Source organism: Aspergillus mulundensis, assembly GCF_003369625.1.
Source record: "Aspergillus mulundensis strain DSM 5745 chromosome Unknown scaffold_1, whole genome shotgun sequence".
Taxonomy (NCBI): Eukaryota; Fungi; Ascomycota; class Eurotiomycetes; order Eurotiales; family Aspergillaceae; genus Aspergillus; species Aspergillus mulundensis.
In genome coordinates this window covers 1,759,001-1,775,164 of record NW_020797889.1, presented here as the reverse complement: position 1 = coordinate 1,775,164, position 16,164 = coordinate 1,759,001, and the positions used below count along the sequence as shown (strand labels likewise).

At 51.5% G+C, this 16,164-nt stretch overlaps 5 protein-coding genes across 5 annotated transcripts; 3 read left to right on the top strand and 2 right to left on the bottom strand.

Moving 5' to 3' along the window:
• Positions 1-233: 233 nt before the first annotated feature.
• On the bottom strand, positions 234-2,225 carry DSM5745_02096 (putative MFS transporter; the record flags this gene model as incomplete). Its single annotated transcript, XM_026744112.1, has 8 exons — positions 234-718; positions 768-885; positions 932-947; positions 997-1,627; positions 1,677-1,781; positions 1,841-1,973; positions 2,021-2,092; positions 2,145-2,225. The coding sequence occupies 8 exons, from the start codon at positions 2,223-2,225 to the stop codon at positions 234-236; spliced, it is 1,641 nt and encodes a 546-aa protein (XP_026607275.1).
• A 1,224-nt stretch (positions 2,226-3,449) lies between these two features.
• On the top strand, positions 3,450-4,786 carry DSM5745_02095 (serine incorporator domain-containing protein; the record flags this gene model as incomplete). The annotated part of the gene is made up of 3 exons (XM_026744111.1): positions 3,450-3,985; positions 4,007-4,037; positions 4,082-4,786. The coding sequence occupies 3 exons, from the start codon at positions 3,450-3,452 to the stop codon at positions 4,784-4,786; spliced, it is 1,272 nt and encodes a 423-aa protein (XP_026607274.1).
• A 415-nt stretch (positions 4,787-5,201) lies between these two features.
• On the top strand, positions 5,202-8,415 carry DSM5745_02094 (ATP-binding mismatch repair protein PMS1; the record flags this gene model as incomplete). Its single annotated transcript, XM_026744110.1, has 4 exons — positions 5,202-5,234; positions 5,291-5,387; positions 5,449-5,535; positions 5,591-8,415. The coding sequence occupies 4 exons, from the start codon at positions 5,202-5,204 to the stop codon at positions 8,413-8,415; spliced, it is 3,042 nt and encodes a 1,013-aa protein (XP_026607273.1).
• Positions 8,416-8,796: 381 nt separating this feature from the next.
• DSM5745_02093 (uncharacterized protein) lies at positions 8,797-9,447 on the top strand (the record flags this gene model as incomplete). Its single annotated transcript, XM_026744109.1, has 1 exon — positions 8,797-9,447. The coding sequence occupies one exon, from the start codon at positions 8,797-8,799 to the stop codon at positions 9,445-9,447; it is 651 nt and encodes a 216-aa protein (XP_026607272.1).
• A 297-nt stretch (positions 9,448-9,744) lies between these two features.
• Positions 9,745-15,120, bottom strand: csmB (putative chitin synthase; the record flags this gene model as incomplete). Its single annotated transcript, XM_026744108.1, has 4 exons — positions 9,745-9,842; positions 9,897-11,182; positions 11,229-14,786; positions 14,834-15,120. 4 exons carry the CDS (start codon positions 15,118-15,120, stop codon positions 9,745-9,747), a joined length of 5,229 nt encoding a protein of 1,742 aa, XP_026607271.1.
• Positions 15,121-16,164: the final 1,044 nt, after the last annotated feature.

The window sequence follows — 16,164 nt, the reverse complement described above, 5'->3', positions numbered from 1 at the left end:
GATGTTGTGCTTGCCAACGTGAATATGTGATGTGGAAGGCGAAGGAAATGTTCATTGGAAGAAATATAATAAAGGGGTATGTAAAGAAAAGCTCAAGTCTATGTCGGAAAATATGTGTCGAACGAATGGAAAGTACGGCGTTTGGGCCGTGGTCGGTATGAGATGCTGGCAGGATGGACCTTCTGCCTCTGCGTATCGAATTTCCAAGGGGTTGCTTTGCGCGAAATGTTCAATCAAGCGAGTCTATCATGCTCAAGCTTAGCATGGGCATGCGCATGCCGTCCGTCGCGCCAAATGCTCCACAAGCATACAATGATTCCACCAACTCCAGAGAAAAAGGTCATGTAGTATGCGGACTGGTAGCACGAGAGCCCGTCAGGGCAGTCTCGGTCTCCGTTGCGGTCAACGATGGAGTGGTGGTCGTAAACGGCCCCGTAGAACAAGTTGAATATGTTACCGCTCAACACGGGTGCCATGGTCATCACGCCGAAATTCTGCGAGAGACCATTGATGCCAAATGTGTGGGCAGTTAGTGACGGGAAAACGCCGAAGAGGAAACCGTAGGCAATGCCGGTAAAGGCCGAGACGATGGCCAGTTGGTGCGGGTTGGAGATCGATGCGCCTGCGAGTTGGGTGAGAGTAAAGACCGCCGAGGAAATGAAGAGGCACCAGAACCGCGACATGTTGAATTTCTTGACGAGGATATCGGAGCCAATGCCTATGAGTGTCAATTTGGGTTTGACTAGGCAACAGGTGGGTATACTAACCGCTAGAAAGCCGGCCAGCAAAGTTGCCAAACGAAAGTATCGAAACGTGCATGATTTGTCGTTCTTGTATGAACTTAGGTGATGCACTGTCGTCGTAGTGCTCCCAGAGCGATTTGGCCTAAAAAGAGTCAATACACATACAGAGCAAGAAGGAGCACCCTTACACTATTGCCAATGTTGCTGAAAGATGTTAGTCAGATGCCTTGAATAAGTTGAAGGAGGAACGTACTTGATAGTCATCAAACCGATGCCAGAAAGAAGCGCCATGGTCAGGAAAAGCTGCCAGAACTCGACCTTACGGAGCATTGCCATTCCTCTGATGTCTGGGTGATGTGATTCCGGAGTAACGTCAGAAAATCCATCGTCATCCTCCTCCGCGGGACGCTCATGGAAGAACTCCTGGGACGATCTGGATGGCGTTTTGGAGACCAGGGATGATAGCTCATCGAAGTCCGGACCGTTGCCGTTGATATGGGATTGTGATGCGGCGGAGTGTGTTCTGGAATGAACCGCCGATTGAGAGAAGATAGTAGTAGAAGTATGCATACCTGCTTCATCTGAGTCCCCAAAATCAGACTGTAGCTCGGTGGACTTGGGCCTGCGCAGCGGCCTAGATTCCACAGAGCGCGGCCGAGAAACCGAAATGTATGGCGCAGCAGGAGCAGGGGCTAAGAGTCGCATGAATGGGGTTGAGCAAAGGTTGATGAGAGAAGTGCCAAGGGCCAGCAAAAGAAGGAACCGGCCAGTATCACTGTGGAACAGAACAGCCGACGTGGTCGACCAGAAAAAGGCGCTCAACCCGAACGCAGCAAGAGGAAAGGCTGTCGCCGTACCACGATGCTCAGGGAAGTTCGTAGCAGCTGTTGGGTTTTAGCTGTGCTCTATTTCAATACAGTCTAATGAACGTACCGGTCTTGATCGAGGCACCAAAGGCAGAGCAGCTCCCGAAACCAGTCAGGAAGGAAAAGACTGACAAGAAGAAAACACCCATAGACCCTTCGCCGCCGTTATAAGCTGAGATGCGTTAGTGAGATATTCTTCCCAGTCAGCAAAGTCGAGGCCTGCCGCCGTACCGAGATGAAGAGGAAAGTATCCAAGCCCAAGAGCTACAGCTCCAATTAGAGTTGTGAGTCGAGGGCCGCGATTGTCTGTCAAAAGACCCATTGGAACACCACATGCATACATTCCCAGGTTACCGGAAGCTCCCTATGATAGTGAGTATGCGACCTTGTACAAGCGGGGTATCCGCTTACTATTAGGTTGCTTTGGGTGGATGAAAGCTTCATCTTCTGCGCGAATTGCGGCGCCCATGCTGAGTACGCATACTGTTCACAGTTCAGTATCCTCCGCCTCGACTATTCATGAACAGAGACATACATTTGTACCACAAGCAAGAGCCACCAGTGTCGCCGCGATAACGGAGACAATCCGTTTCGTTTTCTGAGCCGTATCCGTCATTGCGTCGGTGGGGGTACCGCTACCCCGATGAGCTTTCGTCGTCTAGTTTTATCATATAGGGAGGGTCGCGATCGGTTATGCGGAGGTTAAGGTTTCCCAGAAGGTGTTCGAAGATTGTGTTGACAGTTTGGCAGGTGTTCGCGTGGGGAGGATGGAAAAGCCGCTATCGGGACGAATGTTGGAGAAGCAAGCACGCAATCAGCGAGCAACGTTGTGAAGGACAAGGTTGGGCATAGGATACAAAACAGTAATTGGTTGATAGGTATGAAATAGATAGCCAGTATCTAGATAATTGATGGAGGAGAGACGGGAGCGACAGACAGACTTGACGAAGCCAAGGGGTGATAAGGAAAGGCAAAGTGTCCGCACTCCGCAGATAAGTCGAGGCCGCGTTATCGCTGATGAAACGACGTCGCAGGCCCCACCGAGTAAAGCTCGGGAGTTCCAGCTTTCCAGCCCTGCCAAGCGCCATACTCCATACTCCAGAGTCGCATAGCAGCCTCAGCAGTCTGGTGATGCCAGTCACGCAAACACCTCAGCTGCCTTTGGGGAGCCAATACTACTGGTCACCCGCTGTCTGTCTAGTAGAAGTAAAACTATGGGTCCAAGCTACCATGGACGCTGTAATCACAACTCTGAAGTCTAGAGCTGTTATCTGAGTCTCTTTGCATCAAGTTGTGCCACGTCAAGCGCGCTGTGCAACAGTCATCAGTTACCGTTTCACAAATTAGCAATAATAATAATGGCCCTAGCCATCAGGAACAAAAGTCAAAAACAGATAATACATCTCGGGAAATGGCCGATCTGCCGAGCCGAGGGTCACGGTCACGTGATTTTGGGCATTACGTAACGCGGCACATGACCATTGACGAAGGCGGCGGCCTAATCGGTTGCATCACGCTTCCGAATCTCCAACCGGGCAAGCGACTACGGTCACCCTATACTCTCCCAGCTGGAAAAGAACCGCGATATAGATTGAGATGGGGGCTCTATTATCCCTGCCACTGTTGGCACTTCCAAGCGCTGGAACGGTATGTTGTCTCAGGAAACCGCCCTTCATTATCAGGCACTGACCGGCTTCCAGGTACTGACGGCGGTTGGTTCCTGTTGCGGTGCTGCAACATGTTCGGCTGTATGCAGCGCGTGTGGCAAGTTCAATAACAGGTATGCGCTTTCTTCGCAGTGTGCACTATATGGCTAGGTTACTGATGGCGGCTACCTAGCATGGCCACGAGAATCGCATACGCCTTTATCCTTCTTATCAACTCGATCGTTTCGTGGATTATGCTCACACCATGGGCGCTGAAGAAGTTGCAACACCTCACACTGGACTATATGGAGATAAAATGTGACGGGAAGGAATGCTACGGCTGGGTTGCGGTTCATCGGATCAACTTCGGTCTTGGGCTGTTCCATCTGGTCCTAGCCGTGTTCTTGCTCGGTGTAAGGTCGTCGAAGGACAACCGAGCGGCTCTGCAGAATGGCTTCTGGGGCCCGAAGATTGTGCTCTGGTTGCTATTTGTGGTCATGTCATTTTTCATTCCCGAATCGTTCTTCTTCGTCTATGGACACTATATTGCGTTCTTCTGCGCTATGCTCTTCTTGCTCCTGGGTCTCATTCTTCTTGTCGACCTGGCGCACACATGGGCGGAGCTGTGCTTGCAGAAGATTGAAGAGAATGATTCGAGGACGTGGAGGGGGCTGCTTATTGGCTCAACGTTGGGCATGTTCATTGCATCTATTGCGATGACGATCTTGATGTATGTCTTTTTTGCCAAGAGTGGATGTTCCATGAACCAGGCTGCTATATCGGTATGTTGCTCCCTCGCCTTTTGTGTTCAAAGCTAATGGAACAGATCAACTTGGTTGTTTTCTTGATAATTTCGTTCATCTCGGTGCAGCCTGCAGTCCAGGAAAACAACCCACGTGCCGGATTGGCTCAAGCTGCCATGGTGACGGCTTACTGTACTTACCTGACATTGTCGGCTGTCTCAATGGAACCCGATGATCGTCAATGCAACCCCTTGATCCGCGCTCGTGGCACTCGGACCGCCACTATCGTTCTCGGTGCTATTGTCACTATGGCCACCATCGCTTACACCACCACCCGAGCCGCCACCCAAGGCTTTGCCCTGGGCTCCAAAGGCCATATCGAGCTTGGCGCTGACGACAACGAGCATGGCCTTGTCACCCAGCAACCCTCCATCCGCCGCGAGATGCGCGCTGAGGCTCTCCGCGCAGCAGTCGCTAGCGGCAGTCTCCCAGCCAGCGCTCTAGACGAAAGCGATGATGAGGATGAATACGACGTGAAAGATGACGAGAAGGGATCTACTCAGTACAACTACTCTCTTTTCCACATCATTTTCTTCCTGGCCACGACCTGGGTCGCAACCCTCTTGACACAGAACCTAGACCCGGAATCTGTTGACGATTTTGCCCCAGTAGGCCGGACCTACTGGGCTAGTTGGGTGAAGATTATCAGCGCCTGGGTATGCTACGCTATATACCTGTGGACCCTGGTCGCCCCGATCCTTCTCCCCGACCGGTTTGATATGTACTAGATTTTGTTTCGTTGATTTGAGAATTATGCGTTTGTTATTTCTTTTATTGGCGTTCGTATTTTTATTGATATCCGTTATGCTCTATACGATACGCTTTTTTGTTTTCAACGTTCAATTTAGATATCAGTCTGTTAGCATATATTTTACGCTGTATTTCTGTGTGGACCTGTACGACATGATTGAGGCCTAATATATAGATATTATTCCTCTGCGGGCCCAAGCACTTCTCACCAGGATTTTGCTTTTGTTATCAAGTCCAAAGTGCCAGTAAGGAAGAGAATGCGTAGTAAAAACGGGCATCATGGACGCAGTAGCGGCTTGGGGCTCGTATCTTATCTAAATTGATCTCCGCACGAACGCGTTGCGCGTCTTGACTCCCGATTTTGTGCTCCTCAACCTCGCTCACAATGGGACAATGGCAACCATCAAGGCCATCGAGGCCCGCTCGGTATATATTCCTTTACTTGAGATGTTTTCGTCTTCTAACAATATTCTGCGCCGCAGGTTCACCAAATCCAATCCGGCCAAGTCATAGTTGATCTTAACTCGGTGATCAAGGAGCTTGTCGAGAACAGCCTAGATGCTGGCGCCACATCAATCGGTCAGTTTCTGCAGCAGCCAAATTTCTATCATCTTATTATCTGACAAATCTATCTCTATAGAGGTTCGATTCCGAAACAACGGCCTCGATTTGATCGAAGTCCAAGATAATGGCAGCGGGATCGCCCCTGAGAACTACGATAACGTGGGTATGGAGCTCGGTGCAATCCGCCTGGAAAACGCAGCTAACAAGGCCGCCTGCAGCCTTAAAACACTATACATCCAAGCTCTCCTCTTACGATGACCTCCTCCGCCTCCAAACCTTCGGTTTCCGCGGCGAAGCCTTATCGTCACTATGCGCGCTCTCGGAGTTCCGCATCACCACCGCCCAAGCTAGCCAAGCCCCGCGCGCGACCCGTCTTGAGTTCGAACAGTCAGGGAAGCTGAAAAAGACACAAGTAGTCGCAGGGCAAAAAGGTACAACGGCTTCCGTTGAAGGTCTCTTCAAGAAGCTGCCCGTCCGACGACGCGAGCTAGAGAAGAACATTAAGCGGGAGTATGGAAAGGTCTTGAATTTGCTGCATGCTTACGCCTGCATTAGCACAGGAGTGCGGCTCGCTGTCAAGAATACGCAGGCCAAGAAGACAGCGGTTGTCTTCACGACAAACGGCAACCAGACGACGAAGGAGAATATTGCGAACGTCTACGGGGCGAAGACACTCCTTGCGTTGATACCACTTGATCTAGAGCTTGAGTTTGAGCCGTCGAGGCGGATGGCTGGAGCCAGCGGCGGAGATATGAACAGGATCCAGGTGCGCGGACACATTTCGCGGCCTGTTTTCGGAGAGGGACGACAGACGCCCGATCGGCAGATGTTTTTTGTCAATTCGCGCCCTTGTGCGTTGCCGCAGATCGCTAAAGCTTTCAATGAGGCGTATAAGTCATTTAACGTGGCCCAGTCGCCGTTTGTATTTGCCGACTTCCAGATGGATACGAATGCGTATGATGTCAACGTGTCGCCGGACAAGCGGACGATTTTGTTGCACGATGCGGGAGCGCTTATTGAGTCGCTGAAGGAGAATCTTCAGACGCTATTTGAGTCGGCGGATCAGACTGTGCCGCAGTCCCAGGTTCTGGGGAAGTTGCCGCTCGCTAGACAGCGGTCGCTGCCGGAAACTACCAGGGCTGCTAGAGCCACGCAGCAGGAGGCATCAGATGATGAGGAAGGTGATGAAGAAAGGGCGAGTCAATTGAATGCGCAAGATAGGATGAAGAGCCTTTCTGGCGACATCAGGGCTCGTGATTCCCGGCCAGATGAACCATCACCTAGCAAAACACCCAGCAAACAACCTCCACCTGTCTCATCTATTTCGCGTACCTTGTCTGCGCCAGTACAAGGCACTCCTCAAGATACAACGGAAGATAGCAACTCCGACGACGAGCTTTTCGTCAGCCAGAGCCAGAATCCACCCCAGCCAGAATTAGAAAACCAGGGCGTTGAGAATTACACGCAATCATCCCAAGACCATGAGCTTCCGTCGGATTTTGAAATGCCTAACGCCGTACAAAACGCATTTGATCACATGAGGCCGAGACGTGTACCGGCTGAGATGGCAACCATCACTATTGGCAACAGGACAGTCACGACAATGGTAGGTAGTGGTGTACCTAGGAAGAGAGACATGGGCGATACAATCCCTTCTCCGGCGAGGAAACGACGAATCCATACCCCATCTCGCCCTAGCATATTTGGTCGTATGCAGGATTTTGCGGCCCCGGGGTCACAGATGTCTGCTCACGATGACGAGGAGCAGGAGCATATCGAGGATGACGAGGATGACGAGGTAGAAGATGAGGATGAAGAAATCGAGGACGTATCCGGCGGAGGTGAGGCAGAGGCGGAAGAGGAAGATATCGAAGGCACACAAAACGCAGTCGAGCAAGAGGCGGATGATGCTGAATCATTTGCACCGTCAGACGATAGTGCTAGCCAGCCCGATGAGCACGTTCATACTGAGCCGGAGCCGCCTGACGAGGACATGAACGACGAGGAGAAAAAGAGACACGAAGACGCCGAAGTCCAGCGGCTCATCCAGGAAGCAGAGAAAGCCACCCAGGCCAACAGTGCTACACGAGCAAACAAACTGAATAAAGGCGTCAGCCATCGCGATTCAACCGTGCACCTTGAAACAACACTCAACGGGTCCTTCCCCAGAATCCAAACGCAAGAAACCCATCTCTCCACCACTCGCAGCAAATGCAACATCACATCCTCTCAAGACGAACCCGAAGAACCCAGCCTCTCCCAAGTAGCGCCAGAAGAACGCCTCTCCTTAACAATCTTCAAAGAGGACTTCTCTCGCATGCGCATCCTCGGGCAATTCAACCTAGGCTTCATCCTTGCCTCGCGATCCAAAGGACAAAAAGACGAGCTTTTCATAATCGACCAGCATGCCTCCGATGAAAAAATCAACTTTGAGCGCCTCCAATCCACGACCACTGTCCAGAACCAGCGCCTCGTCCACCCAAAGCGACTGGATCTCACCGCTGTTGAAGAGGAAATCGTCATTGAAAACCAGGTCATTCTCGAAAAGAACGGCTTTGTTGTTGAAGTTGATGACTCCGGCGATGAACCCATTGGTCGACGATGCAGTCTTCTGTCACTACCGTTATCTAAAGAAGTCACTTTCAATCTCAAGGATCTGGAGGAGCTTATCGCTATTCTTTCGGAGACTTCCACGTCGCATAGTACGGCTACAAGCGTCGATATTCCCCGCCCCAGCAGAGTTCGCAAGATGTTCGCTATGCGCGCGTGCCGCTCAAGTATCATGATTGGAAAGACACTTACGCATAAGCAGATGGAGCGCGTGGTCAGGGATATGGGGGCTATTGATAAGCCGTGGAACTGTCCGCATGGGCGGCCAACCATGCGCCATCTTGCTGGTTTGGGACAATGGGAGGAGTGGGATGAGTATGAGTATGGGAATGATCGTGCTGGTGCTGATGAGGAGGAGTTAGCAGGAAGTTATCTGGAGGTAATGGTATGGAGGCAATATGCGAGGGATATGGCTGAGGAGATGGAGGAGTAAGGAGGAGTAATGGTATGGATATATGATGATGTTTTTGGTGCTTAGATGGATCCTTCAAATATCTGCATACATACTCCCTATATACGGTTGAGATCGTCTACTCTATCCTGTGCATATTTAGAGTTGGCTATAGACCCATCCTCATGCAGCTAGCTAACCCAGCCAGCCAGCCCATCAGTCATGTGTTCATCCATTAATATGTCGCATCGTGTAACAGCTCATTTTAGCCTTCTCTTCCCCTCACGCCATCATCCACAACCAGAGACCGCTGATTCCTCTATCCTACTCCTCACTTTTCATTCTTGTCGACCATCAACCCCCATAATACTATTTGCCATACAACAACCAGCCTTCAAATAACCCCTCGCCAACAAACCAAAAATGACAACCCACCACAACCCCTCCCCCGCAGAACCCACCACCACATCACCCTCAAACCCAAACCAACCAACCCTCCCCGACGAGCACGACCCCCAAAAACTCGCAACATCAGCGTTCACCGCCTCCCTCCACAGCCTCGGCGCAAACTACACCTCCGCCCTCGTCGACCGCGCCCAAAACCTACATTCCAATTCCGCCGCGCTCCAAAAGCAAGAAGCGCAGCTGGCGAAACACACCGAGGCCCTGCGCAAACAGAACGACACGTGGGAGAAAGTCGCGGATGAGGGGCGCAATGCGCTGAAGGAGATTGGCGACGTGCAGAATTGGGCGGAGTTGCTTGAGCGGGATCTGTTGGTTATTGAGGAGGTTGTGGGGGCTTTGGAGAGCGAGGATCGAGACCGAGAGCTTGATGAGGGGAATTTGGATTTGGGGGGTGGAGAGTGGAGGGGGGAGGATGGGGATGGAGATGTTGGTATGGATGAAGATGGTGGGGAGGGTAGAAGGGTTGATGGGAATGGGGATGTGATTACGAGCATTAATGGTAATGGGAAGATATACAGAGACCATGAAGCGGACGATGGGAAAGACAAGAAGGGGAAGGGGAAGCAGGCGGCCGCGGAGAGGAAGGGGTGGTTTTCTTGGTTATGGTGATCTGTTTATTCTGGTTTATGGTATCGCATTGCACCTTACGAGACACGTTTTACGACTATTAGAATGAGAAGATGATGAATGAACGCTGCGTCTGACTCTTGCATATGACATGAAATTATAAGGGTGTGTGAGTATTAACATTGCCCTGTAAAGGTAGAGGTATTTGCTCGCTGATAAATACAGTTCAAGATACATGTAGAATAGAACAAAATCCCAAACGCCGTGCCATGTATGCCGTGCTTGCTTGCCTGCTTGAGTCGAAATCCATATTTTCACAGAATACCAGACGGTGGAATATCACATATTCGCCAACTCGTTATCAATTTGGCGGTCGAGGAACGCCCGCTTGTCACCAACAAGCGTCGTCTGAAGTCGTTGCTCAACGAACGCGCGAACTGTTATACGTTAGTTTATTTGTAGCGAGAAATAGAGAACCAAGCAATACTTACCCTGCTTCTTGGTAACAGTGTCGAGGTCGACTTCTGCGAGACAGCTACGGATAGCCTCAGTGATGGCACCCTCATCAGGACCGTTCATGCCGGCCCGGAAATCGAATGCGCTAGCAGGCCGTGAGCCGAACCCTACAGGGCTGCGAGAGTTGGGACGAAGGAGGTTGTCAGTGCTTTGCCCGACCATCCCGACACTCTGCCGACTGGCCATGCCACTGTGCTCCAACTGGCTCAGATTGCCCATTGACATGGGGCGTGCTTGCAGATGACTGCTACCCTGGAGAGGCTGGTCTGTGTACCGGGAGAAGGTGGACATGTGCGAGTTGCGGTTACCGGGGATGTTTCCGCCAAACGGAGCTGGGGATTGCGGCGGCATGTACGAATGACGGCCCTGTCCGGGGAAGCCAGTGAGGATAGTCGACGCGGGCTTGACGGAGGAGTATTGCGAGTGCATGTCGTCCATTTCCATGACAGTGTCATCCATGTAGCGACCGCTGTAAAAGCCCTTTTCTTGACCGGCAACTGCGTAGTCACCTCGGCGCCCGGGAAGATTGTTAGCTAGGGCATAGTCGTCCCAGCGCTGGAGAGGGATACTGCGAGGGTCGAATTGGTCGTCGTCCACCGCGACAATGCGCTTGGAGCCCTTCTCCTCAATGACGACACGAGTGTTACCCCAACTGAAGTCGTCCTGCTTCCAGAAGGAATACATCGGAAGGACAAAACTGTAGATGGGGTATGCACAGAGATAGATGATCATCCATCCGATGTGTTGCCACTGGCGTTTGAGAATGAAGATGATCGCCTGAAGACCGTAGATACCAGCCAGCATGATGATGGAAATCATCGGGAAGGGTCCAGTATTGCTGGCAACGCGGTAGATCAAGTATCCGAGGTAGACACAGGTCGCTGGAAGGATGATTGTTCCCAAGAGATCAACCATAACAACGAAACGCATACTGAAACAACAGAATCCGCAAAGATCTTTCAACGCCGCCAATTCAACCAGGTTGTGAACCGTGGAGTTGATCCACCGACGTCGCTGCGACAGCAGGACTGACCACGTCTCAGGCGCTGCCGTGCTAGCGTAGGCATCCGGAATGAATTTATATGACATGGTGGGGAAGTGCTTGGTCATTAGTGTGGTGAGATATCGATCTTCACCCAGAGACAGCAAGTTCTTCTTGTGGAGCGTATCGACATTGTTGTCCGCATATTCCTCAATAAGCTTCTCCGAGACGATCAATGGACGACCTCGATCTGCCGTGCGCAGACGATACATACAGAAACTGCAGCAGTCAGTATTGTTCGTATCAAGTAGGAAATTTGACTTACCATCCAGGAAGACACGTAACGCTGCCAAACAAAGACTCGAAAGCCTTGGCCAGATGATGGGAAATGAAGTACTCATAAACCTGGATCATCGTCCACCAGCTTCGCTCCTCGTTTTGAAGACTTGTCTCACCGCAAATTCCAGCAATTCGAGCGTCATTGGCGCATGCAGCCACAAGGCGGTTCAGGGAGTCCTCGCGTACACTTGTATCCGCATCTACCATTAGACAGTACTCATAGAGTTCCGGGTCGACACCAATGACATTATTGATCTGGTGGAAAACCTCCAGTTCAAGAGGGGACATTGGCGCACGGTGATGTACGCGGCTGAGGAAGTTGAGAAGTAGGACCTGAGAGTCTCGTTTACCCCTATTACCGGGCTTCGATTTGTTCTGCTCGGACTCCTTGCCGACCTTGACAACGACGATGTAGGGCACAACGTTGCCTTCGTATTCGTACAATCCAGAGTACACTTTGCCATAGTTCAGCTGTTCGTTGCCCTGACCGATCGACTTCACGGGCAATGCGGGAGGGTCGATCTTGGGATCGACTCCGAGAATGTCCAGGACGATCTTTGGCGTCGGCCGGTCGTTACCACCACCGACAATCATGCCGTCACAGATTACAAATATCAGCTTCCTCTTGTTGTCGTACTGAAGAGCAGTGAGCGAGTCGAGACCCTTCCGAAGGGAGTCCTCGCCTTCGGTATAGGCAGGAACCATGCAGATCACGAATTTGTCCTGGGGCGCTGGACGACGCTTTGAGCCAAGCTGAAGAGCAGCAAGGAATTTGACCAGAACGACTGCGCAAATAAGAATCGTGAACGCCAGCAGAATCCAGTTGTTGACTGTGCATCTCGGACCATCGCGGAAGTCCGTATTCCCCTTGTAGAACACGTAATCCAGACAGGACTGGGCTTCGCGGAAAGGAGACGATTCCAACGGCCATTGATCCGAAACATCTGAGCCAGGATTGTTCTTAACCAGGTCCGTGATGGCAGAAGGGAGCCAGTCGTACGAATCTGCCGAGTTCATCTGGTCCAGGGTGTAGAAGTAATCCGTGAGATCGTAGATTTTGCTGTGAGCAATGACCCATTTCCGTTGGCTGGCACCCTCCGCTTGCTTCTTGACAGTGTCCTTCGACCAGACGAGTTTTCCTTTATAGTACTCGTTGATCTTCGGTAAGAAGTCTTGTTCGTACCATGTAATGTTGTGCATCTTGGTAGTCGTATCGGGTTGGTTTCGAGGACCGGACTTATGCACAGCGAGTGGGTGGTCATTCGTGGCAGCGGTGTCATTGTTCTGCAGGCTGATTGACAGATCATCAACGTAGTTGCCGCACATCCGAGTCAAGGGAGGCGGGAAGTAAGCGTCTAATATCTCTCCCGCCAATTCTTTCATATCCGAAGGCGTCGCTTCTGAGGTTGTGGTGCCGTGCGTGACTTTCGCAAACTTGCTTATATCGTAGACATACCCATGGATACTGACATAGAAATTGTTGGTTGTCGTATGCCAGCCAACTTCCTTTTCATTCCAAACCTTGTCCTTGCCCGGGCAAAGGAGATCCCCGAAAGCAATGATATAGAAGCAAACAATGCCGTTGAAGAGGAGAATCAAAAGGACCAGGACAAGCTTTTCTCGCCAGGCCATCCGCACATCGGGGCGCTTCATCCGTCCAATGTATCGCAGAACAAATGATGGTATCCAGAAGGTAAGCGCCCAAACAAAAGCAGTCCAAGCACGACGCCCGAAAGTGACTTCGTCCTTTTCAAGATGCTTGCGATCTCCCCCTTCAGCGTCTCCATCGTAGTACACATTGTCCCACTTTTTGTCATCGCCCTTGCTGCCCAGACCATAGTCACCGGCCATGTTCATGTTAGCAGGTACACTCGGCGCGATGGACTTGGCCATGATGCTGGGTGCCATTGCGCTCTGTCGCTGAGGGAAAGTATTTTGGCTGGCGCCGAGAAGGCTCGACGATTCGGCCATTGGTGTGCTCACATAGTGGGGGTCGAGCATGCTGTTACTGAAATTGTACGAGTGCTGCGACGGCGGCTCATCCGCTTTGAGATCAATCATCGTCTCGGCTTCCCACCATGCATTTTCTCTCATCCATATACGCTGGTGGCCGACAAAGGCATCGCCGTTCGTCCACCCTCGCTCCATCAACCAACTTTCTACCCCGTCTCTGCCTTCGGCGCAGCCTAGCCGAGCATAGCGGCTGACAAACTCGTCTACGTCGAAGTCGGCGGTGAAGTCAAACTGTTTGAGACGGCGATTTGCCCATTCAGCAAGTCGCCATTCACGAATTTGGCGAGATACAACACTTGCTGTCCATGCAGATGTGGGCGTGGACGCATTTAATGTCTCGGGCAGATCGTCGCTGGGGTGGACGGAAATATGGTGCCAAACCCTGCTGCTACCGAGAGTGCTGGCAAGATCGAACCGTCCCTTCTTCCCAATGGCAATCCCTTGGCTCTCCACTGGAATTAAGATTTGCCGCAGAAACGAATCTGCGTCGAGATCAATTCCAACCTTCTCCAAGACACCTTGTCGCTTGTCAAGTTCATAATCTCTTGCAGGGTCTGTACTGATTCCGAGATCGGGTGCAAACTGTTCCACTGCGGCTGTCATTTCATTTGTAACAGCTTGCCCGACCGGCGGCGCTGGAACGCCATCCTCCTTCATCTCTGCATTGATACCAAGATTATCGTCAAACACGTTCCGCATGGCCACAGCTTTCCCAAAGCCCGGACGAGGGATATCAACAACGGAGATGCTGACCGTATCGTCATCATTCCACTGTCCGCCTGATCCGCTGGCGCTCAGCTCTTGAAGCTCGCTGGCAATGGCCTCATTGGCTTTGCCAATAACCCAGTCGACCAACGCCTCATAGATTCCAGAAATGAGAAGCTCGCGCTCGTCGGTAGCGCATTTGTGCAGAATAGTTTCCGGGTCTACACCGAGCAAGTCTCCAACTTCCTCGCAGGTCTCCTCAAGCTCCTCCTCGTCTACGAGAAATCCAGCGGTGTTGCCAAGCTTCAAAAGCCCGGCGAGAATAGACAGCAGATTTCGTAGAGACGCTCCTTTGATTCCAATTGCTTTCAGAGCAGCCCTGAAGTCTTCTGCAGCGGCGGCATCATCGGCTGTGGGAATATAATGAGGTGGATCGTATGTTCCCGACTTGTTCAGTAAGGCGTACGCGGAGGGTTCTTTAAGGGCCAGAAACTCCCGCTCCGCTGCGGTTGAGGATGATGTCAATAGATAGTAAAACACATCAAATGCGCGATACCCAGCCTCCGTCGGAATGTCAAGCAAGCCTTTTTGCACGTTAATGCCCGATGTCGACAGAGCCAAAGTGAGCGTAACCAAGTCGCCTTTGAGTGTGAACGTGAAGTTGGCGGAGAGGGCAGAGTAGAGAGAGTATGAAGGGTTGAAGGCCGTCACAGCCCGTAGAAACGGATTAAGCGCGGAGAGAGCCGTGTAAGTGACGCTTGGGGTGGAGAGCGGAAGCGTGGATAAGAAGGGTTCAAAAACGGAGGGGGTCGACTGGTGAGTAGAGCTATAAGGGGTGAGCATGTGTTTCCAAAGCATTCCGGGGAGACAAACCTCAGCACAATACAACCATCCTCTGCTCTTCGTCGAGCGTGTTCCCATGCCCTTGCTGCTAATTCGCGGTCTATCGTGCCTCCATTGTGACCGTTGGGCCCTGTCTGAGCGGCAGTAAGCCAGTTGTTGACCACTATGCTTGACCCAGCGTCCAGTTGGTACGGTTGGCCCGAGGTGTAGTGTGCGTGGAGGGCGTTCAATAACGTTGTTGTTGAAATCTGGTTCGATGGTCGGCCACCGGGCAAACCAGCAGACTGGGTGGAATATACAGAGAAACGGTTCGACATTGTGATCGATCTATCTCAGGATCGGCGTATCGACCAAGTATTCCGGGAGATGCCCAGTGAAGCGAGCGTGTTATCGATCGAGAATTAATGCATGGAATGGGGTGATTAATAGCGTCAGATGCTTGAGCGTGACCGTGCCACTTGGTTGCAGGCAGTCGTTCGAGAAACGCGATCCGGCAATAACTTCGACAACGGCAGTGCTCTTGAGGTTCAAACGATGGATTGCGATCGGGGCAAGTCGTTGTCCTGCGAATTCTCAAGCGAATGTTGGGAAACGAAGGTCGTAAACAGCAAATTAGTATAAAGAAAGATATAGCGATTAGTGGAACTAGAAGCAAGAATGTACGAGGACAGAACAAGCAACTCAGCAAAGACAAGAAGCAAATTATCGAGTAGGAGGACAGAACAAGAAGGCGAGACAGAAGATGTGAGAAAAGAGAGCGATCGGTTGTGATGCAGCGGAGTAGTGAGTTGCTTTGCTTCACCTGGTTGTTTGGGCGACTCCATCCGTATTGCAATTACGAATCTATTACACTAACCTCCAGACTACAGCAGCCGATGATCGACTAATGAAAGAATCCGAGTGGCCAAAATTTATGGTCCCTTATTGATTCTTAGTAAGTGTCCCTTAAGGGTTCAAGGGACTGGACTCGAGATTCCCCGGAGTATTCAGCATAACAACCATCCTGTAACAGATTCTGTGTTCACGCTCGTCCAGCCAGATTATTCCTGAGCATTCTGTACTGGACCTTATTCTCGTATAGCAGAAGCACATGGGCAGCTGTATTTGCATTTCCAATTAACTGCTAGCTAACGAATCATCGCTTGAGAAGCGCTGCGGGGCGCTAGACCCTAAAATAACAGCAGTGTCTCACTGACTTCTCCGGAGGTCTGGTCGTGTCTCACCCTGCGCCAATCAATCTTGTCAGATCGCCACGGCTGATGCTTTCTGCTCGGTCGCCAGATGCCAGATCTTAGACAGCGAGAGCAGAAGCATATGACAGCTCCTCTCCAGCAGGAATGGCGTGTGGCCGTGTGGGCGCC